Source organism: Lontra canadensis, unplaced genomic scaffold (genome assembly GCF_010015895.1).
Source record: "Lontra canadensis isolate GAN:19392208 unplaced genomic scaffold, GSC_riverotter_1.0 scaffold141, whole genome shotgun sequence".
Taxonomy (NCBI): domain Eukaryota; kingdom Metazoa; phylum Chordata; class Mammalia; order Carnivora; family Mustelidae; genus Lontra; species Lontra canadensis.
The window spans coordinates 1,017,962-1,042,288 of record NW_022631135.1 but is presented as its reverse complement, the minus strand read 5'-3'; the positions used below and the strand labels follow the sequence as shown (position 1 = coordinate 1,042,288).

The window sequence follows — 24,327 nt, the reverse complement described above, 5'->3', positions numbered from 1 at the left end:
TAGTCACCTGGTAAACTTAGGATGGGAGTTCGTGTTGAGAAGAATGATTGGCCTGAAACTTAGTTGCCAGATAAAAATATTGTTTCTGTTGGAGAAAATTCTGATTTTCAAATAGATGTCACAGGTCACTTTGCATTTTAGGGAAGAAATAATACAGGACAACTTAGGGTTGACCATCTGGGTCGTCAAATACATAGTGCGGAGAGGCACTGTAAAAGAAGTTTCCAGTTTATGAATAGTTATCTGTACATGCCGTAACTCAGCAAATGATTTATTTGGAAAGTACACTTTCCTATAGAGACAATGCACAAATGATTCCTTTTCCAGGTCAATTTGTGAAAGTCCATACCTTATGTTTTTTACCTGAATTCTGGGTGCTAAATCTTGGAGCAGGCTGCTAAAGACAGAATTTCTACCTCCCTTTCTTAACTCAGGCCAAAATTTTAAACCTCTTCCCTACCCTCCACCCCCAGATTATTATTTCTTGGTGTTCTTCTCCATTAGACTTTCTTGTTCCTACTTCCATGATGATATTACTCTTTTGCAGTGTAATTCAAAAAAAGTTATGTTTCCTGCGTACTTTTTCTCCTTCTAGAATCTCAATTCCTAATTCCTCAAAGGTAGCAGATTTCTCAGCTCTTTAAAGAGAGGATCAGTGATTTGAGTGAATGACTTCAATGTGTGAATGATTGATTACCTGTACTGCCTTCTAAGAGATATTTGCATTTTAAAAGAAAGCTCTTCTCTCTAAAGAATCCTAAGTGGTAACATTTCACTACTGAAGCCAAGGCCTGAGGAAAAATTAAGGGAGTTTGTGTGGGCGCCCAAAGGCTGAATTCGCAGCGTCTTTGGGTCGGGTTGACTAAGGTAGCCTTTTGGGGAAGCATTCCTTAGAGCTGCTGGTCACCCAAACACTTCCCAGCTTTCTTGCTTCTGAATCCCTATGTTTCTCTCTGAAAACATCACAGTTTTTCTCCTTATATAGTTGAGTTAATTTATATGTATGTGTGTTTTAAGTCAGGCAAAGTCTTGAAGATTCACCTAGCTCCCCTCCTCCCCACCTGGTGAACAAAGACCTTGTTGTCACTTTTTCTTTGGTTTTACTTTAGTTTGTTAGTCACCCATCAGGAATGAAAAACTTTTAATGTGAAAAAATGTCAAGCTGAATGGAGACACTGTTGCCTCAGATCAATGTTTAAAAACTGTGCTATCTCAAAATGAAACGCATTTTCTTTCACACATTGCCCAGAAGTTGCTTGTCATTGAATTCAAGAATCAGAAATTCAGGTGGTGTGAGGTATAAGGAAATTTTTGTTGCCAAGAGACTCAAGACCTCTCTTTTTGCATCAAATCCCGTTTCTCTCAGTTTCACAGCTGTCATAAAATCAGTATTTAAGTGATTAAGATTATTCTGCATTACACCTTGACTTCCACTTTGGTCTGTTGTTTAAAAAAAGAAAAAATACCTTAAGCACTCTAGGCCGTTAGAGGTAAGAATAATTTCCTTGTGCCTGGTCTGTGATAAGATTGGATCACATACAGTCTCGGGTCAGATGGGTATCTTGTGTTTTTCCAGCTGGTGATCTTTTTATTTCAAATGTAGTTTCAGGTATAGTTGTCATTAGAGATGGTAAGGTAAATTGTTTATTAACAAGCTCTGTGAACCAGACCTTTTTTAAAGGGTTTGAAGTGAAAACTTGAACAATCAATGCAGTATGCTGTGGGTCCTGGCTTTTGTGTCTGAGCCTTTGAAAGGGAGGTAAGGGGATAATGGTGCTGTGGATGTTGGGATAGATTGAAAGCTAGTGGACTTGGGATATGAGGCAAACAGTCTCACTCTGAGAGAGGGAATCTCTTTGCTGACCTTTGTATTATATTGCCTCTTGGTCAGAATCCCTGGTTGAGCTTTTTACAAAGAGGAATACAGAGAATTTTTAGGGCAGTGAAATTACTCTGGATGGTACTGTAATGGCAGATACACGTCACTATACATTTGTCCAAATCCATAGAATGCACGGCACCAAGAGTGAGCCCTACTGTTAACCACAGACTTGGGCAGTAATGACTGTGTGTCATTGGAGGTTCATCAGTCGTAACAAAGGTACCTGGAGTGGGGGGATGTCGATAATGGAAGAGGGAACACAGGTGTGGGGCTAGGCAATATATGGGAACTCTCTGTAAGTTCTTACTTTCTGTGAACCTAAAACTGTTGTAAGAAATAAAATCCAAGACAAAAATTAAGAAAACTACACATGCCCAGGTGTCCCCTTTGAAGATGCTGATTCGGTGGTTTGGATGCCAGGCTTGAATCTGTGCAGCCAGAGTTCAGAACTGCTTGGAAAGACTGGAACATCCTGTCGGCCAGGCAGTCTGTGCAGAGCACCTGCTCCCCAGGGAGAGGGGCAAGTCATACATCAGCTCCTTGTTGAAATATTATTATGGCTGGCCAGGTAGTTTCTTTGTCTAGTGGTAGGACAGGGTGTAGAGACCCTCCACTGACACCACAGGAGGTCTTGAGTATCTGTCTGGGTCCACTGGACAGCCTTACCTCACTGATTCATGGCTGAATTTGTCCAGTTAGTTTGCTTTGAGCTATGCTCTGTATCTAGTAAGGGCTTAAAAAGCATTAGCTGCAGTTGTTATGTTTTAAAACTCTGATTGTTTTTTTTTAGGATCCTACTATTTTTCTTGAATTCTTGATGCAAATACTAAAATCCCATGCCATGGATAAATTCTGGTAATATTTTTATATTTTATCAGTAATTTAGTGATTTAGAAGGCCCATAAGTTGAACAGACACCACTTATATAGTCACAATGACTTTGTTGTTTAGAGAACTTCCTTAGACTCTAAGCTTCAGTTAGTACCTTTACAAGTAAGAAAAAAACCCACAAGATTTAAAACAATAATATACTTTGTCTTGAAATTTTGAATAAACTAATCCCTAGTGTCCAAGGCCTTATTATTAGAGAGTCAGAAGAGAGACATTGTCTATAAACAGTTGGATTAAAAAAAAGAGCTCAAAAATAAATTCCTTTACTGTACCACCAAAATAAACCAGAACTGGGGGAATAGAAATATATTGGATTTTGCATAGGACAAATTGCAGGCTATCCGAATGCTAGTCACTTAGAGCAAATGGAGGTTGGGGTGATTCTTCCTCATACACTACAATACTGTTTCATTAAACTTCTATTACAAAAGGAAGGCATTTAAGGGACCATGTTTTATGAACAGCTGAGTGGCTGAGAGATGTTATAACTGACAGGGGTGTTTATTATTTTCATCTGGTTAAAGCCAAAAAATAATAAAATCCCTTGCGTGGAATCTGTGTGCATATTAACATTTCATCAACAAATAGAGTTTGTGTAACAAGCTTCAAGACCCAGGGCTCTGGGACTTTGGTGAAGTTTTTTGCATCCCCATTTCGGGCCATGGCTCTGGGATCCACCCTTGGCCCCCCCCCCCAACCCCCCAGCCAGCATGCTGGCGAGAGGAGTGGGCCTGCTCTGCATTGTGGAGATAGAGGTCCTCCCAGGGGGTGCTCCCTGGTCAGTGAGCGATTCTTGTGTCCTGAAAGCTTATGACAGCCTCTGGTTGCCAGAGATATAAACTGCAATCACCTTAGAGATACAGGTGATTGTGGATGAGGGATTAAAGGTTTAGTGCTTTATCTTTTAAGGCTGAAAATTAAACATTTATTTGCTTTGGGAGGAAAAAAGGCCATGTCCATAGAGTCGAGTTTGTGGTTGATGGTGTGTTTTGTTCGTTCGTTTGTTTGTTTATAATATTGGTAGTAGGATTTTGTTATTTTGCTGTTTACCATACATTGTATAGATGAAACCTATTTTTCTATCTCAATTGTAATCTAAATTTACCTGGTCGCTTATGAGATGAATCGTGTCCTCAGTTAAGAATTCTGAAACAGGGGCACCTGGGTGGCTCAGTGGGTTAAAGCCTCTGCCTTCGGCTCAGGTCATGATCCCAGGGTCCTGGGATCGAGCCCCACATCGGGCTCTCTGCTCTGCAGGGACCCTGCTTCCTCCTCTCTCTCTCTCTGCCTGCCTCTCTGCCTACTTGTGATCTCTGTCAAATAAATAAATAAAATCTTAAAAAAAAAAAAAAGAATTCTGAAACATGGGAGCACCTGGGTGGCTCAGGAGGTTAAGGCTCTGCCTTTGGCTCAGGTCATGATCTCAGGGTCCTGGGATCAAGCCCCGCATTGGGTTCTCTGCTCAGCGGGGAGCCTGCTTCCCCCCTTTCTCTGCCTGCCTCTCTGCCTACTTGTGATCTCTCTAGCTGTCAAATAAATAAATAAAATATTAAAAGAAGAAAAAGAATTCTGAAACATGGACGCCTGGATGGCTCAGTTGGTTGAGAGCCTGCTTTTAACTCAGGTCATGATCCTGGAGTCCCAGGATCCAGTCCCGCATTGGGCTCCCTGCTCAGCAGGGAGTGCTTCTCCCTCTGACCCTCTCCCCTCTCATGCTCTCTCTCTCTCTCAAGTAAATAAATAAAATCTTAAAAAAAAAAAAGAAAAGATTTCTGAAACATGCTCATGTGCTCACTGTCTCTCTAGAAAAGAAATTTAAAAAGGCTGCTACTAAAACAAAAACAAATACTAGACCAGAAAAGACGTCATGATACCCTCAAGTAACTACATCCTGCAATAATTTTAAAGGAAACCCTGCCATAGCTAGAACATGGAGGCTCACCTTTTTATTTCTAGTATCTGAAACTACATTATTTTATGTTGTTCATGTCCACATCATGCAGAATTTGCTCCGTGTTTAGCCTAATCCCCTGAATCCTGTGTAATGGAAAAGAAATAGAGATTTTGTAAAGACCTCTAAGGGTTTTTTTTTTTCCTTTCCTTTTGTAGCCTTGCTTGAAGGAATACTATATAAGAAAAGTTCCTTATACTTTACGGCGATTTATTAAAAAAAAACCCTACATCCTACATAATCTTGTTAATGCATGTTTATTGGTCTATGGGGGTGTGTGTGTATGTGTGTGTGTGTGTGTGTGTGTGTGTGTGTGTGTGTGTTTAGTTTCCCTGTTCACTAATGAAAAGGTTTGGAAACTTTCTCTTTCTTACCAAAATAAGAAGGATACATATGTATGTGTATATACATGTATGTGTGTATATTTGCACACATTTTATATATACATACATAATGTATTATATATAATATACACACATCTTTTTGAGTAGTTGGAGAAATTTTTTCAAAATTAATTCTTATGAATAATCAGGGAAACTTAAAAATCTTTCTTTACTGTAAATGGCTCATTTATTTCTGGAATTACATTTTCAGCACACACACACAGACACACACACAATAATTGCATATGGTGTCTTCCTTTTTGTTGGGGTTTGAATGGACTTTGGGACAGAGGTGTATCGACAGCTCACTCAGACTGGTAGGAAAAGAATGGTCTGGAAAATGATGGCCTTACACTATTAGAGACCCCCTCTTTCCTCTTCTGTATGGTTTTCTTTGAGTTCCTCCACTGACATGACAATGTATCAGTTGTTGTGTTTGCTCTTTGCATACCTTTCTTTCCTTGGCCTTTCATATTTGCATAGTGTAGTTAGAGCGAGTGCAGAATACATAGCTCAAGGGCTGTCATGTATGGATTGCATTGTGCGCTTCCCAGCACCGCGTCCTCAGCGCACAATAACGACAGTGTGGAGGGGCCTACACGGAGACTGCGATGGCGCTTTACACAGCGCCAGTGGTGTGTGGCGCCTGCTGCAATCTGCCGCCTAAGCAGTTGCACAAATTCCTCCAAGTCTAGAGGCCTCCAGAAATGTCATGTTTTGGCCTCAGTAGCGAATGCCACAAATAACACCACAGGCTCGGGGGACCTTGCTCAGCTTCTCGGATTCCAGCTTGCCTTTCTTTAGCTGGGTCTGCCGTGGATTGCTTTGTTTTATTTTGTTTTCAAGTCCCCAGAAGTTAGGTTTCCCACCCATGAATAACATATTTCAAACCCATCTAAATGGTCTTGTTCTTTTTTCTCTTTGGGAGAGCCCTAATATATTCTGTAGTTTTTTAGAGATGAAGAAAAATCTGATAACCTGGCAAGTAGACGAAAGGGCTTTTTTTTGTTTAATTTTTTAGCCCATTGATTTTTATATTGCCGGTCTGTGCTATAGGGGGGTTAGGGAGAGGCAGATAGGGGAAAAGAGATTGTAAAGCTTGTTGGTGTTTAATATAGAAAGATTTCTCTTGAAAGTGTTCTTGGCAAGTTTTATTAACCGTTTTATGATTTGGGGGCACCTGAGTAGCTCAATTGGTTAGGCGCTCACTGGGTCCTGGGATCCAGCCCCTGTCCAGGTCAAGCTCCCTGTTCAGCAGGGAGCCTGTTTCTCCCTCTCCCTCTCCAGTTCCTCCTGCTTGTGCTCTCTCTCTCTCTGTCAAATAAAAAATAAAATCTTTAAAAAAAACCACAGTTTGTATGGTATTGTTTAACTTGGTGCTACATTATTAGAGTTGCAGTTGACACAGATTATAGTCTGTAAAGATTCTAGTGTAAGACGGGATACAAAGCAGAGGCGTGCTTGCAGATAGCAAGAGGAAATAACAGTGAAATTGATGTCTTAGTGAAGGAATGTAGTGTCTATAAAACCTCACTGTCCCCTGCTGTGTGAAGGTGGGGCATGGCCGACTCTTAAGAGGAAGAGGCAGATTCGCTTTTCTGCTTTTGTCCTTCCTCTAGTTCTCAAGAAGTATTTGAAAATGTTCTAATTACTAAAAAAGAGTTTAAGTACGACGTAGAATTATGAAGATAAAATCTAGGTCTGTGGCTGTTCTTCTCCCAGCATGTAGTTGGCAGTTCCTTGAGTATCTATGGGTGGTAGTCCATGAGCTAGATCCAGGAAATTGCGTAAGACTGCTAGCTAGAGGCTTGAATTCTAGACTCAGCTCTCCCAGCTTTTTGGCTGGCATTGTGGCACCGAGCCATTCCAACCAGCGGATATATTTTGGCCTCCTAGTGAGCTGGTTACTCAATGAAATGCTGCCCTAAGAGATGTTAAAGTAAGACATACTTTGCTTAAAGAATTCGGTCTCCAAATGTAGTATGAAAAGGAGTAGAATATAAGAACAAGTACCGTAGATGTGCAATAAAGCGCTTGAAAGAGAAGGATGAATATCGGGAGACTGGAATAGATTTCATAGGGAAGGAGCATTTGGAGATTTGTCTGAAGATAGAGTTTCAATAGTTTGAAATAAATCAAGGAAAAAAAAGAAACTTAGATTATGTCTTGGTCAGTTCACGATCTTCTTTATCCAGCGCCATACCCCTAAAGTGCTGTGACAGCTAGTAGTACTGTATCTTAGGTGCAGATAGTAAAACAAAATCTCTCTGTTTTGTTTGGTTAGCAAATGCATATCTGTAGCCCTTCCCTGCAATAGAATCCAAATTATTGTTTATTAAAAGAAAAAGTCAAAACAATGGTAATAGGAGAAAATTGCCAGGGTGCCTGGGTGGCTCAGTGGGTTGAGCGTTTGCCTTCAGCTCAGGTCATGATCTCAGGGTCCTGGGGTTGAGCCCTGCGTCATGTAATTGCCCTGTGTCCCTGTGTCGGTCTCCTCACTCAGCAGGGAGTCTGCTTCTCCCACGGTCTCCCCCTTCCCTGTTCCTGTATATTCTCTCTCAAATAAATAAATAAAATCTAAAAAAAAAAAGAAAATTGCCTTCCTGGATTGAAATATAGAGCACTAATGTTTATGGATAGCACAAACAAGAATTCAGCTCTTCAAAAGAAATTCAGGAAATCTGTCTGAGAAGTAGGTCAACCTCTCTGTAACCTCAGTTTTCTCATTTGTGAAATGAGATTGGATGAAATAAGTGTGAAAGTTCTTTAATCATATTTAAAATCAATTATTTTTAGAGCAACTCAGAAGGCTCCTGTGATTTCAGCTGCCTTTTAATGAATCCATATAAAGCGTCAAATATTTTATTAAGCACTTTAAATACACCTCATTTAATTATCACTATTATACAAGGAGTACTTGTACTTTAGAGAGAAGAAACTGAGGCATGGTAAAGCTAAGGAATTTGCCTCTGCTTACATACCCTGTTAAAAAGTAGGGCTCTCAATTCAGATCCAGGTCACGGCATTTTGCTGCAGTATCTTTCCTAGTATACTTGAGAATCTGTGATTCTACTGAAAGGTGTGGTACACACAAGAATCTGGAGGGGATGGGGGCTCCTGGGTGGCTCGTTTGGTTAAGTGACTGCCTTCATCTCAGGTCATGATCCCAGGGTCCCGGGATTGAGTTCCGCCTTGGGCTCCCTGCTCAGCGGAGAACCTGCTTCTGTCTCTCCCTCCGCCTGCTGCTCTGCCCACTTATGCTCTCTTTCTGTCAAATAAATAAATAAAATCTTAAAAAAAAAAAAAGAATCTGGAGGGGAGAAGGAACAGTTTCTACTGGCATACCCCCCACATCTTTCTATATTACAATTATGAGTTGTGTGTTGGTTCCCCTCCCCTGAATGATGAGAATTCGCCTTTGCAGAGTGTGTTGTGAACAGAATGAAGGCAAAGTGAAGTTGGGAGCCATGGGGTTCATATTGCTGACAAACGCAGGCAAGTTTGATAAGCAGATGAGTTCTTATTGTTTCATGTTATTACATTTTGTATATAGTATTTAATATGGGATAATCGGGTATCTTTTCTTTATAAGAGAAGAAGAGAAAAAAATAATTTTTGAGTTAGCGTCCAAAAGCAGATCGGTTTTAGGTGGCTTAAGAGTAACTTCTCTGGGTTTTTTGTTCTAATTTACTTTGGTCAATCCTTACTGCTTAGCTCATGTTTCTTTCCCTCTTGGATTGATGGCTTTGCTGTATTGTTTTTAAAAATGTCAAAACCTTTTGAATGTTAGCGAGTCAGAATAATAAATAGTTGAAGAAAGTGATTGTAGAGTACTAGATTTCATTTTATGTGGCTAGAGACCCATGCAGTTTCCTTAACTTGAGAGTTTTAAGCATTAATTAGCCTTTATGTCTTTTTAAAAAATTTTTTTAAGATTTTATTATTTTTAGAGAGAGTGCTTCTGTGCACATCGGCGGGGCGGTACAGAGAGAGGAAGGAGAGAGAGAGAATTTCAAGCAGACTCCTTGCTGACTGTGGAGCCCAATGTGGCGCTCGATCTTGTGACCTTGTGATTAAGACCTGAGCAGAAATCCAGTCACATGCTTAACTGACTGAGCCACCCAGGCGTTCCCATTACGTCTTTTAATATTGCCTCTCACGTGTTCTCTATACTGTTTTCAATTAGAGGTTTTTTAATTTTTTTTTTTTTTAGATTTTATTTTTAATTAACCTCTCCATCCAACTCGGGGCTTAAAGTTACAACCCTGAGATCAAGCGCCCCATGCTCCACTGACTGAGCCGGCCAGGTACCCCTTCAGTTAGAATGAGGAAGTCTACATAGACTTCCTTAGAATTCTGTCCTCCATGTCTGAAATTCTTTCATATTTTTCATCTTTCTTTGCTGCATTCTGGGTAGCTTTTTAAGATCCATCATCCGGGTCACTGGTTTTCTGTCTGTGTCAAACTCTGTCCATTTGGATTACAACTTATTGTTAACAGGTTTTACTTACAGATATTCTATTTGGTTCTTTGCAGAATCTGATTTTTCATAGTTATTTCTTGATATTATATAATATTCATTTATTTCTTTAAATAGGTAAAAGTGTTCTGTACTTGAGAATTCCATTATCTATAGTCTCTGAAGATCTAATTCTGATCCTGTAATACTCAATAGTAGTGATGGGTTTCCTTGTGCATGCTTTGATTATTTTGGTTATATTTTTTGGGATTTTATATCTGGGAATCATTTGCTTCAGCCAGACAGCTGGACACATCCAATTCCGAATCAGTTTAAACCAAATTCTTTTTTTTTTTTTTGAGATTTTTGAATAAAAAAAATAATGAGTAAACTGTGTGTGTGTGCATGCACATATGTGTTTAATAAATCATATTAATAGTAATAAAAAATGTTAACGCCAGTCTCCAAAACTGCTTGGTGGGCCAGATAATGGTAATTTTTTTTCTCCTTCATTTCTTGAAAAATGGTTTGTAGAACAGTAATTCTGATGTGGAGTAAGTTAGTAAGCATTGTATTAAAATAAGATAGTGCTTTATTTAGCCAAATAATTTTGGGAAATGTCAGGTAAACAAGTTTTTTTCATCATAGAACTTCTCAGGATATCTTGCATGGAAAACAGGAAGTTTGATGCATAATAGTTAAGCAGAATTTTTCTTTGTCCCACTCTTACTTTCCTTTTGGGGGATGGGAGATACACATGGAACATCTCTTGGGACTAGTGGGACCAGTGGAACATGCTTGCTGCTGGAAGTCTGCCTCCTGATACCCTTGGCTTCTGCTTATTGCTTTCTCACTATCTTCACCTCTTGTGTTTATACCACTCATCTTGTATTTAAACTTGCTGAGGGAAGATGTGATTGTATGTGGTAATCTTTATCCTAGAGTAAGATACTATCTTTGAGTAGAGCTATTGTATGAAGCTATATCATGGGTCATTGGTTAGTATTCTTTGGACCAGTTGGACCAGGTCTCTAGTTATTTCTAGAGAGGTAGATTCATAGGGCTTTGTTTTCCCTTGGTGAACTTCCTTTTTATTTTCTGTCATTTGACTGTAAGTTTTCCAGGACCATCTATATCTTATTTATCATTGTTTTCATGATGTCTTAACAAAGGAACTAAAACATATTAGTTGCTGGATCAGTCTGTGTGGAGCCTTTCAGCTTGGCAAGCTCTGGCAGTCATCTCAGTGTACCTGGCAGGCATAGTGTATGACTTGTCCATTATGGATGGGACATTTTTTTTCCTCTTACTTTATTCTCCAGTATTTTTGTAGAGAAATTTTCTCCATCAGACTCTAGAAACATCCAAAGTGAAAAAAAAGTTCTTTCAAATATGCTCTTTCTCTGCCTTGTGATGGAAGTAATTTCCTTTCAGATTAATTTCAGATGCCACAGTCTTGGTGAAGCTGTGGTTTTTCTTCGACCCCGTTACTCATCACTTGGTATTTGTATCTTTCAGTACCTGCCCCACGGTATTTCTGCATTTTTATCTTCCAGCCAGACTTTGAGTTCATGGAGGGTGGAGAGGTTGAATGGAAGCTTAAGTAATATCTGTGTGCAGTTAAGATCTAATCAAGCATTTCAAATTCCAGTTTCCTGGAGAAGGGGAGGAGAGAATAGCAGAGAAGCAGTCTAAGCCTCTAGAAGATACTTTGGCATTTGTTGGATGTGGACTAGTGAAAGAACAGTTGCCAACAGGATTCAGCTGGCCTAGTAGGGCACTTGATTTGGCACGGTGAATGTACTGTCTCATTGGGCAAATTTGGCCCTCACAGTTAGCTGTGAGATACTTGTGATTTCCTTTTACAGTTACAGAGACTCAGTGGCTTGCCTATCGTCACGCTTGTGTAGTAACAGTAAAGTGCCTACAGGCTGTTGAATGACCAGGGGACTGGGTCTGACTCCACCCCCTGTGCGGCTGCCGCTGGGCTGCCCAGCACACCACCGCCCAGTTGTGGTGCTGAGCTTTGTGCGTGTTTCCCCCTTAGTCTTTCAGGGGAATTCTGTCCGTGAGAGCATGTTTCTATTTTTGAACCTGAAACCAGTGAGAAAGTATGATTTACTAATAAAGTTTTACTCTGAGCCTGTGTTGGAATATGTTTTCTCTTTGGACTGAGGTAGGTATATTTTCATAGACATTTATTATCTGAAATATCCTTTTTACCCTAATTTCAAGTTGTGTTATCACAAAATAGTATGACTTTCCTTTTGATTCCGTGACATTTCTTCATGATATCTACAGCTAACTGGTTTCAGTAGTTTGCTCATTTGAAAGTAGTTGTCACATAGAGCAAGACATTTTTAGAAATGATACGTTTGGGAACTTTATCTGATTGAAGTTCAACTTCTTATATTAGCTTCTGTTGAGTTTTTAGTGTCTTTCTAAATAAGACGATATCTCTGTTTTATAGTAGATAAAATGTTCCCTGTGAGTCCTTTGTATCTCGTAAATGCATGGGGGATGATGTCCAAGTAGATAGATGTGGACCAAGCTGTAGCTGACTGCTGTCTTTGCCATCTCAGATAAGGAAGGCTCCTAACTACAAAGTGGATGCTGAAATTGTAGCTAAAGTCAGTCACTAGAAGCCTGAAGAGGTGAAATGTCATCTAATTAAAAATAAGTATGTTACATACTACACAGTTGAATCAGTAAACATTTTTTGACCACCTGTTATGATGGGCAGCTTTCTGGTCACTGGGCATTCAGAAGTGAACAATGTTGAAATTCATGTCTGAGAATTCACTAATTCTATCTTAAATTATTGATTATCTCTAAAATATTCTTTGGGGCGCCTGGGTAGCTTAGTCAGTTGAGCGTCCTGCTCTTGATTTCCACTCAGGTCATGACCTCAGGGTCACAAGATTGAGCCCTGTGTCTAGCTCCATGCTGAACATGGAGCCTGCTTAAGATTCTCTCTCTGCCTCTCCCTCTGCACCCCTTCTCCGCCCATGTACGTGCACATTCTCGCTTTAAAAAAAAAGAAATTCTTTTATTTGCAACCATATCTCTTCACATCTATTCCAGGTCCCTATAAAAAGACCATAGATTTTACTGTACATTTAAGAAAGACAGCCAACATGCTTTGAGTTCCCTTCTCCTAATAAAATTAATTTAAGATACCTCCAAGCTCAGAATTTTAATTATATAGGTTAATAATTGCATGCGGATCAAATAATGAAATTGAGAGCCTTTCACTGTAAAAGCTTAAGCCAAAAATCTCATGTAAGTGAAATCAGTCACTTTTCATGTTAATAGAGCTCACCAGCTTCTAATGATAAGAGCCAATATGGATTAAGCCCGGTATGCCACCCATACTGTTCTAAGCTCCTTGGATGTCTTAAAGCTCACTTAGCACTCACTGCTCCCATGGTGCCTTCTGTTGCTCCATTTCACAGATGTGCAAATTAAGGCAAGTAGAAGTAAAGTGGCTTTTCCTTGGCCACATAATTTGTAAATGGTCAAAGTACAGTGCTTACTATGTTGAAATAATCTGTCGTTTTTTCCTTCTTCCTTCTACTATTTCGTATAATTCTATTCTTTTTTTTTTCCTAAGAAACATTATTATAAAAGGTTCAGTAATGAAAGTTCCGGATTATCCTTTGCTTGTCTTTCAGACATGGGTTTTCCACCTCTGCTTCCACAAAGCAGAGGAAGAAAAACCTAGAGAGAAACCAGCCCTTGACTTGAGTTTCTCTGAAACTGCCTTTTGCAGTCCCTTATCAGAGTTGTACTTATTTGACATTAAATGTCCTTCATATCTTATTGCCTTGTTTAAGATACATCTGTGAGAGACATTTATTTCCACACAGTGAATGAATGAATGAGTAACCATTTTGAGAGTGTAAGGGCATTCATCTTGAGGATGATAATGTCTGAGTGTGGGTTCAGTTTTCGCTTGAGGTCCAATAGCTGCTTATATCGTTGCGGGGTAAGGGGAGGCCTGTGTCTGAGACCTCACAGTTGGGCCTGCCCAGGGGTATGCATCTTAATTGGGAATGTCACTGCTTTATGTTTTGTCACCGATTAGACAATGAGCTTTTCTTCTGTGGCTGTTAAAGTCTTTTATCTCTGTGGATAGCAGTTTCTTAAAGTATTTTTTAAAAAAGATCTCCTCTATTTATTTGAGAGAGAGAGTTCAAGAGAGAGATGGTGGGAGGGGGAGAAGCAGGCTCAGGGAGCCTGAGGTGGGGCTTGATCCCAGGACCCCAAGACCATGACCTGAGTTAAAGACACACGCTTAACTGACTGAGCCACCCAGGGGGCCCCAACAAAACAAAACAAAATACAGCAAACTATTTAAGGCAAAAGTATGTTACATCCTTGGAGGCAACTGATTTTATTCTCCCAGTTCTGTTAGTATCTTAAAATTTTGTTCTGAAGACTGAATGTCTCATCATTATCAAGAGAAAGCTTAACTTGAATTGAAAACAATTTTATTTCTGTTCTACCAATATCATGGAACAGAAATCAAACCTAAGTACTGATGGGATAAATGATGTTAGGATACAGTGAAGAGTAGGGCCAAATAATTTTCCTGGGGGAATACCTTGTAGATAGGACATAAGCCACCTTAAGGAATTGAGAGGGGCAGTTTGGACATATTTCTGTACTATTTTAAAATTAAATGAACTCCTAGCACCTTACTTTTTGAGACATTTTTATATTTTTGTGGAGTAGAAAGTAAAGCATAGAGCATTTGATCATGCTTTCATTCTAGAATTTATGCTTTGTATATATGGTGGGGAGAGGGAGGATTCTAAAGTGAAAAAGTTGTTCATCGCTCTTTTGTATTATAAAAGATTGGGAAACATTTTATATTACACTAAATAATATTATCTGATGTGAAGTCCTTCATTTATAGTATTCATGGAATCTTTAGTGCTTGAAAAGTAAAGATACCTTTTCTTTCCCCTCAGAAACGTGCTAAGGGACAAGTGTTATTTGACAAAGTGTGTGAACATCTCAATCTTCTGGAGAAGGACTACTTTGGACTTCTATTTCAGGAAAGCCCTGAGCAAAAAGTAAGTGAAATGATTTCCCATTTATTTGTGTCTTCTTAGAAAAATGTTGTATTTTTTCTTATACAGTATAAAATTTTGCTTTAAAATTTATGACATTTTATATCCGTTTTAGAAATTTGGTAAATATAAAAAACCCATGCAGAGAGAATCACCTATAACTTATTGCCCTCGTGTGTATGTTTTTCCACTAATACCTTAAGCAGAGAGAATAGAATGTCTTATTCTGTGTTAATTATTAGAGACTGAAAGAACTGATTTAAACATTTTTATGTTGGATTTTTAGCTCTTGAATTCACCTGTATGGTAGAAATTAAGCATGCCTGGAAAGCAGGGAAGGAAGCAAATGGGAAGGAATGTCAAGAGTACTGATGTGTACTTACTGGACGCTTGGGAGAGAGCATTTGCCTTGCTGTACAGACTGTCGTGGCTGTGTGGGGTAAACGCATTCTCTGCCCTGTTGGGTTACTGAGAAGCAAAAAAGGAGGTGAGGTAGACTCAGGTAGTAGACTCGAGCGGTGGGGACCCTGTGTAACTCTGCCTGATATCAAGTGTGTTGAGATTGTTCTGCTCCAGGAATTTCCCAACAGGATCAGACTGCTGTAATGCTTCATGCTGAGCATTAGCATTCCAGGGAGTGTCAGGACTTCTCAGTTTTGTATGTAACTTTAAAGAGAGAATGATTATGGTCAACTATTTTACCAGAACTATTAAAGAGAGGACTATTATTAATCCAGTCTGGCAATTAACTAACCTGCAGCCTTCTGTCTTAGTCGACTAGTCTGGGCATTTCTAACGCAGTACCATAGACTGAGTGTTTTATCAACAATGCTGGAAGGCTGGGAAGTCCAAGATCAAGATATGTGCAGGTTCAGTGTCTGGTGAAGGCCTACTTTCTGGTTCATAAGGTAGTGCCTTCTGTGTCCTCACAAGTGGAAGGGATGAGGACCTCTCTGAGCCTCTTTTATAAGGGGACTACTTACTATTCCTATTCACGAGGCCTCCACCTTCATGACCTCATCACTTCCCAAGGGCCCCACCTCCAAATATTGTCACACTGGAGATTAGGTTTCAACTACAAATGGTATGGGTGGCCTCACACATCCATTCAGTCTCTAGCACTTTCTTTCTTCCTTGTTAAGAAAGGACTGTTTCCTCTTTTACTTGACTTTAAGTAATGGGATATAACTGGAGGAGAAGAAACTGAGTGTAGGACTGAAGGATAAAGTTTTCGTCCTGTTGCACCCTAGAGTGAAGCCCTTTTAGCTCTAGTAGACTGAGGTTGTGGAGAGACTCGCTGAGATCAGTCTGAGATCGTTACTTTCTTGTATCTAACATTTTTGTCACAGTCAATAGAACAAAATAGCGAGTTGAGGAACATAGGCGGTGAAGTTTATTTGCCCACATGCTGTCATTGTTTATGTGTCCTAGTAATGAAATACAGGGAATTAAGGGTGATAATTACATATAAATCAAGTTTTCTCAATTTGCTTAGTCTTAAAGCTTTACTACTTAATTGGTGGTTTAATTCCACATTTAAACAAAAGACAATTAAATTGCATGCCTGCCTGCAGAAGAGTATGCAAATATTCTTATTAGAATTCTGTTTAGAATACTTCTCTCAGCAGTAGTAACATAGTAGATATTTGACTAAATAAACTAGGTGCTCCTTTTAGACATGAAACAAAAAGGTGGTTCTTGATATTTCTAATCCTCTGCCCTTCTGCTGGTCCTCAAAACTGTCAAAGAGGAAGTGATGGGAATTTGCCTATCATTATCCACTTTTTCCTGAGATTACATATGGGGAGAGTCATAAGAGCATTTAAGTTTTGTGAAAGAGAGAAACCATCTAGCATATTGTAAAATATGAGAAAAACACGTTTTGTTAGTAGAAACAGGATATGCTACGTAAAGACATCTGGTATTTCTGCAACCCTAGATTTACATGTGAAAGAGTGGTATTTAGATAGTAGGATTCACTAGTTTTTATTTTTATAACTTCCAACATATGTGTCTAGTCCGTGTCTTTGACCTGAATCTCAGACTCTTTTTAACTGCCTATTGGACACTGCACTCAGTTGTCTCAGAGCAAACTGGCATCTTCCCCTTAAACTTCATCTGTCCCCTGAAGAGTGGATATTGGTCCCTTCCACTCCTTCCACTGCTTATCAGTCAGAGAGGTCTGTATTTTCTACCTACTAACATACCTTGCCTAGTCTTCTTGGTCCACAGTTTTGTCTTTGGTTTAGACCCCTGTCCTCTCTTGCTGTGACGATTTTGTTAGCCTCCTATGTGGATGAATGGTCTGGTCCCTAGCCCCTAGGATCACACTTCACACTGTTGCTACACAGAGTTCTCAGGAGTGCATATGGGATCTTGGCACTCCCTGGTTTAGCACCATTGAATGGATCCAATCTGACCCGCTCGGTATGACTGACAAAGCCCTACTTCATTTGTTTCATTTCTCATTAACCTCCCACATACATACACGCCACATCAAAGTTCTCTCCTAACAAGAGCCCTGTTGGTCTGTACCATATCTGCTTGAACATATTGTTCTTTACATTTGGAACATTCTTTATTTGAATGCCTACTTTAGATTTAAGAACACTACTCCAGGGGATTCCCCTTGACTGCTTTCCATTACCATTTCTCCTGCTCCCCACTTGAGGAGAATTGACCACTTCTTCCATCTGCTGTTTAGACATTTAGCACGAATCTCATTTGTGTCACCCTTTCTTCCCAGTACTCTAGGAACTTCTTCCCATTACTCTAGGAACTCCACACCCTTTTATTTTTATAGCCTCAGTCTTTCTAGACATTAACAAATATTTATTAAATACTGCCTTTGTGCCATCTTACACCCATTAGGATGACCACTAGCAAAAATATAAAATAAGAAATGTCAAGGATGTGAAGAAACTGGGACCCTTGTGCATTGGTAGTGGGAATGTTAAATCATGTAGTTATTGCAGAAAACAGTATAGAGGTCACTCAAAAAATTATAAATAGAACTATATGATCCAGCAATCCTGTTTCTGGGTATATGCCCCAACGAACTGAAAGCAGGATCTTGAAGAGAGATTAGCACACCCATGTTCATTGCAGCATTACTCACAATAGCCGAGAGGTGGAAGCAAGCCAGTGTCCACCAATGAATGAATCAGATAAACAACATGTGGTAGATACAAAATGTGGTGAATGGAATATTATCGAACCTTAAAGAAGGAGATCCTGTCCCATGCTATAACATGGATGAATCCACAGGACATTAGGTGAAACAAGCCAGTCACAGAAAGACGACAAGCACTGTGATTCCATTTATATGAGGTATCCACAGTCAAGCTCGTGGAAGCTGAAAGTAGAACGGTGTTTGCCAGGGACTAGGGCAGGGGGGAAATGGGGAGCTGTAGTTCCATGGGTAGAGAGTTTCAACTGTGCAAGATGAAGTTTCAGAATCTGTTGCACATCAATGTGAGTATAGTTAGTATTGCTGAACTTACACTAAAAATTAGTGAAGATGGTAAACTTTAAGTTAAAAATATTCCCTGCATGCGGGGTGCCTGGGTGGCTCAGTGGGTTAAAGCCTCTGCCTTCGGCTCAGGTCGTGATCCCAGGGTTCTGGGATCAAGCCCAGCATTGGGCTCTCTGCTCAGCAGGGAGCCTGCTTCCTCCTCTCTCTCTCTGCCTGCCTCTCTGCCTACTCTCTCTCTGTCAAATAAATGAAATCTTTAAAAAATAAATAAATAAATAAAAAAAATTCCCTGCATGCAAACCAGTGTACTACTATGAATCCAGCAGTAAATAGTTAAGACAAAGACTGTCTTCACGGATGTCCCCACTATGCTCCAGCTGAGGAAACAGTGAAAAACTAAGCTATATGGTTATCAAAATTTGGTTACCGCTCTATAGGAGAGGGTATTAATGGTGAGGACAGCTAAGAGCGAATGCTGCTTGAGGAAGGAGAGACCTAAAGTGGGTGGGCTTGGGCTACCGGGGGGTGGGATGAGAGGGGGTTGAACAGCACTGCTCACCAAAAGGAGGACATGGCCTCAGTTGAAGTTGTGGTAGCAAAAGACAAGTAAAGAATTTCTTTTTAGGATTTATTTATTTCTTTGAGAGAGAGAGAGACAGAGTGAGCAGAGGGAGACAAGCAGACTCCCTGCAGAGTGGGGAGCCTAACATGGGCCTCGATCCCAGGACCCTGAGATCGTGACCTGAGCCCAAACCAAGAGTCAGATGCTTCATCAAGAGCCACCCAGATTGCCCTAGTCAGATAATGAATTTAAGAGAGATTGAGGAAGGAGGTAAAAGCAATCCGATGACATAACACCAGTAAGGCCTAGATTTTTGGATGAATGGAGATCCCATTTAGTGAGTTGGGGAGGGCCTAGTTAGGGGGATGGTAGGGTATATCATGAGTGTCATTTCAAGACATGTTGACTTTAGTTCAGATAACAACTTGTAGAAGAACAAGTAAATTTTATATGTATTTTAAAGAATGAGTGCTAGTATTGCCTGGGTGGCTCAGTCAAGTAAGCATTGACTCTTAATTTTGACTCAGGTCATGGTCTCAGGGTTGTGACATTGAGCCCCACATCAGACTCTGTGCAGGGTGTGGAGCCTGCTTAAGATTCTCTCTCTTCCTCTCTCTCTCTCTCTGTGTCTCCCCACCTCTCTCTCTTTTTTTTTTTTTTTTAAAGTGGCTTCTGGCATGGAAGAAATTCTCCAGGTGAAACTCCAGAGTTCAGTGTGGTGGTTTTATTTCTGGACGGGAATATCCTATTTATATTGAGGCTCCAAGTTAGGCATACTTATTTATAACTTCATTTTAGAATTAGAAAGTGACATAAAAAATATTCCGAATGGGGGTCAGGGTGGCTCATTTAGTTAAACATCTGACTCCTGTCTCAGCTCAGCTCTTGATCTCAGGGTTGTGAATTTTGAGCTCCATGTCTAAACAAAAGAAACATGACTATTAATAGCCAATCGTTCCGGGATTCTCACAATGCACCAGGCAGGGTTCTATGACTTCACACATGTTGTCTCCTACAACCCTAAAAAGTTGGTTAAGCTCACTTTGAGCTGAGGCATAGAGCAGTTAAATAATTCACCCAAGGCCACCGAGGCAGTAAAAAATTGAAGGTAAGATTCAAAACCAGGTAAACTAGGAAGGAAAAAAAATAGAAAACATAACCGTTCTTAACTTTGTCAGTTAAGGCATAAAAATGGGTACACTATTTTATAGCTATCCTGACTGGAAAAATGGAAGAATGTCGTCTTGCCTTAGAGGGATTTTTCATCTTATGAAATCCTAAAAACATCCTGCAAGACTTCATATATGGGTTGGTGGAAAGTATTACGTACTGTGTTCCCAATATGAGTTTTCCAGTTGATGTTTCTGTAATGGTGTCAATAAATTTAAGGGACGACTTGACTTACCGGTACTGATTGTGAGATTCCATGCCAGTGCTTCTCTAAAGCAACATCCCTTTTTCCCCCCTTTTTAGACTTACTTATTTTTTACAGAGAGGGAGAGTGAGAGAGAGCGCCCAAGAGCTTGTGCAGGAGGGGCAGAGGGAGAGGGAATCACAAGCAAACTGCAAGCTCAGTGTGGAGCCCGATATGGGGCTCCATCTCATGACCCTGAGATCATGATCTGAGGTAAAACCAAGAGTCAAATGCTTAATGGACTGTACCACTGAGGTGCCCCAAAGAACTTTTTCCTTCTTGTCAGAATTAGCTGTGGGACGAATTTCCAACTAGGAATCCTATTTTTCTGCTTTCTAGTCTTTCTTACTGTTAACGCCACACATGCACCCATATATGTACCCACCCACCCCACCACTTAGGCTCACTGGCTATGCCATGATTCATTCTTCCCAGTTTAAAAATAGTGGTATCGCTGTTTATATATGGGGTACTGAAGGACGTTGTGTTATGGGCTGTGTTAAGTAGGTGGGGTATAACCTTATCCCTCACACATTTGGGTACAGAAAATAGATAAACTTTTTGGTCAGTTTCTTAGTCCATTTGGGTTGCTATAACAAAATATCAGACCGGGTGGCGTATCAAAACAAATCTTTCACGTTTCTGAAGGCGAGGAAGTTCGAGATCAGGGTGCCAGCATATTTGGTATCTGGTGAGGATCTACTTCTGGATTTACAGACCGTGTCTTCTTGCTGTGTCCTCACATGGTGGAAAGGATAAACGAGTTCTATGGAGTGGCTTTTGTAAGGGGTGCTAATCCCGATCATGAGGGTTCCACTCTCATGATCCAGTTACCCCCAAAGGCCCCACCTCTTAACACCATCACATTGGACATTAGGATTTCAGCATAGAAATTTTAGGGGGGACACAAACCTGACCATAACAGTCAGGCTAATATTATCCGAGTACATAGGTTTCTAGTAATCTCAGTTCAATGACACAATTTAATATTCCCTGTCCTAAATATCAGCTGGACATTTGTTAATGCCTAGCTAGGGGACACTTGCAAGTTTTATTAGCTTGACAAGGGTCTGAAAATTTTATATTATTGTATACTGGCAAACCTACAAATTTTAGAAGTGATATTAGCAGGTTAGAAATAACATTCTGTCCTAGAAATTGAGAATTTTGACCAATATACTGGACGGGGGCAGAAAAGGGACATTCTGCCCGGAAGAAAAGGAATAGCTCCAGTGTGAACAAGGACAGTGTGCATGAGGAATTTCTGGCTGTTTGATGGGGCTGGAGGGTGCGGTAGCTCCCGAGTCTCTGTACAGGAGGGACCTGGAGCAACTGGCAAGTTGGAAGGAGGAGCTGGGTACTTGTCTTGAAGCTGTGTTTCCTCAGCAAGCACAGTGTTTATTATTTTTTTTAATTTTTTAAAAAGATTTTATTTATTTATTTGACAGAAAGTAGGAGAGCACAAGCAGGGGGACTGTCAGAATGAGAGGGAGAAGCATGATGTAGGACTTGATCCCAGGACCCCAGGATCATGACCTGAGCCAAAGGCAGTTGCTTAACCAGCTGAGCCACCCAGGCACTCCAAGCACAGAATTTAACTTACATCATGGGTAGATTTCGGGTGCCTTGTGGGGAATCCTGATGATCCTGGGAAAGCTAGGCAAAGAACATTTTTTTGGAAGGTCTTGTATCTTGTGCTAAGGACTTTTATCCTGATAAGAAGGGTATTTAGAAAGTGACATAGTTTGCATTTCAGGAAGAGTAACCTGTTGATGGTTTGGAGGGAGATTATAGGGGACTGAGACCAGAGGTAGGAAGGTCAGTTGTCTAGACCAGAGGTGATGGAAACTAGGGCATGACATAAGGAGGAAAGATGAAGAGACAGAGATACTGAGTAGGGAATGTCTGTAGATGACTTTGTGGCCCACCATCTCTGTGGCATGAGGGCGATGGAGGGGTTGGCAGAAAAAGTCCCACATTTGGTGCTTGGTTGCTGGGAAGCTTGTTGGAGACTTTTTTTTTTTACAAAGGGACTTTGGAGGAAGAGGAGCAGCAGTTTGGGGCCGGGGGCGGAAATAAAATCCCATTTTCATTTTGCTAAGTTGGAAATACCGGTAGGGTGTTGGCTACATGATGTTTGGGGATCAGGAAGTGGTAGGTGAGGGCTGAGGAACGTTAACAGTATACTGAAGATGAGAGTGGGATGGGACACCTGCCTGGCCCAGTTGGTTAAGCGCCTGCCTTAGTCATGATCCGGGGATCCTGGGATCGAGCCCCATATCAGGCTCCCTGCTCAGCAGGGAGTCTGCTTCTCCCTCTCTCTCTGGTCCCTCCTCACTCCTCCCAGCCCATGTTCATGCTTACTCTCTCGCTCTCAAATAAGTAAATAAAATCTTCAAAAAAAAAAAAAAAGAATGTGAGATATTTAAGAAAATTTGGTTATGAGGAGAGGTCAGGTGGGAGAATGAGACAAGAGAATAGAGGCTGGCACCGTCCAGTAGAACTTCATGATGCTGAGATGTTCTAGACGTGCTCTGTCTAGTATGGCAGCCACGAACTACAGATGGCTATTGATACCTTGAAATATGGCTGGTGTGACTGAGGAAGTGAAGTGAAATTTTATTCAATAGTACAAGTTTAAATTTAAGTATTCTCTTGTGACTGCTGGCTATTATATAGGACAGTACAGCACATTTGCTAAGGATTTGGGGGGTTGACAAATTTGCTTGGATGGAAAGAACTTCGGCTTTGGCTGTGGGGATGCCTGAGGAAAGGGTAAGGTTGGAGAGAGAGGAAAGGGATGATGATATAGGACTCTGAAGTCAAGAAGAGGGTAAGTCTTGAGTAAAATGATCAGCTTCATCCCCTAAGTCTGCAAGCAGTAAGCCCAGGAGTGGTGCAGCTGGAAGTAAGTCTGTGTCAAGTGAAATGTGGGCTCAGATCTCTGAACCCTCTGCTAAGAGTGACGAGGGGGTAGCACTGGGGACCCAGAGAGGCAGGCGACTAAGAACAAGTATGTGGATTGCTGTCGACAGTGCAGCCGAGATTGGAGCTCATACAGTAGTGATGGCAGCAGAATATATTGGTGTGTGCCCTCTGCACCCTGGGAGTAGTAATGGAGAAGTGGAGTATCGTGGGGGTTCCCAGTTGGCAGTGATTATGGTAAGATCAACGGATGAGCTAGAAAATGGGAGCTGCCGCTGGAATGGTAATCTAGCTGATTATTCACGGGGACCCGGGAGGGAACATAGCTGAAGCTGAAATGGGATAATGATTTGGGAGAAAATGGTGGGGGCCAAGAGATGAAAGTCCAAAGAAGCTAAGAGCAGCTGCAGTGAAAATAAATGGGTAGAAAATTAGGAGAGGAAGGGGTTGTACCTGAGAGTAGGATGATGAAGTCTAACGAGGTGAACTCTGTGTGATGATAGGACTTCAAGAGGGGATGGCTGGAGTTCAGGAGAAGCTCAGGTCCTTGAGGCAGAGAGTATTAGGGTAAAGTTCAATTTGGAGAGGGGTTCTATATAGGATCCTCACTGATGAAAAGTGCAAATGTTTGAAAAGGAACTCCTAATTCCTTATTTTACCTTGTAGTTTCTCTTGTGACACAGGAGATGAAAATGCCCATACAGTTAGGCACAGGCTTTGTTATCTAGGCTTTAATCATATGACATGGAGGGAATAAACGGCGGGGGGGTCCTTTCTGAGATGCAGACTTGTCAGAACATGAATGCTCACATGTAATTGACAGTATATTTTTCATGTATAATCTGACATGCTTTCATAACTTTTGCATAATTTTTTATTTGTTGTCACTGATGTAAACAAAATTCAGTCCTCAAGATGTCTAGGCAAAAAAACTCTTATTTTTCTAATATAGATTTGAATGGTGTCCTAATTTTTCCACAGAATATCATTTCCATTGTATCAACTTAGCCTAATCAGTCCTGTTGAGCTTGAAACCCATGCAATTTCAACAATAGGATACTGTATGGTACAGGAATTTAAGCTGCTTGCTTCATGCTGGATGTTATCCGTATTTATAGAAGTTTCAGTCCCTTATTTCAACATAAACTGAAGGTGAGGTAAACCCATAGTTATTTGTATGAAAATTTTCCATGGAGAGAAAATCTAAACTTCCCTTCGCTTTTAGTGTAGTACTGTGTCTCCTGGTTGAGATCTTGGGTTGGAAGCTTTCAATTTACTCTTAAGTATGAAAATCTATCATTATTACT

At 40.5% G+C, this 24,327-nt stretch overlaps 1 protein-coding gene across 19 annotated transcripts in view; it reads left to right on the top strand.

Moving 5' to 3' along the window:
* EPB41L2 (erythrocyte membrane protein band 4.1 like 2) overlaps positions 1–24,327 on the top strand; it is a 218,621-nt gene that overhangs the window by 115,132 nt on the left and 79,162 nt on the right. For all 19 annotated transcript variants that reach the window (XM_032843482.1, XM_032843481.1, XM_032843479.1 and 16 more), the window contains one exon: positions 14,543–14,647. In XM_032843482.1, coding sequence (XP_032699373.1) covers positions 14,543–14,647 — 105 coding nt within the window. The remainder of the gene's footprint in view (positions 1–14,542; positions 14,648–24,327) is intronic.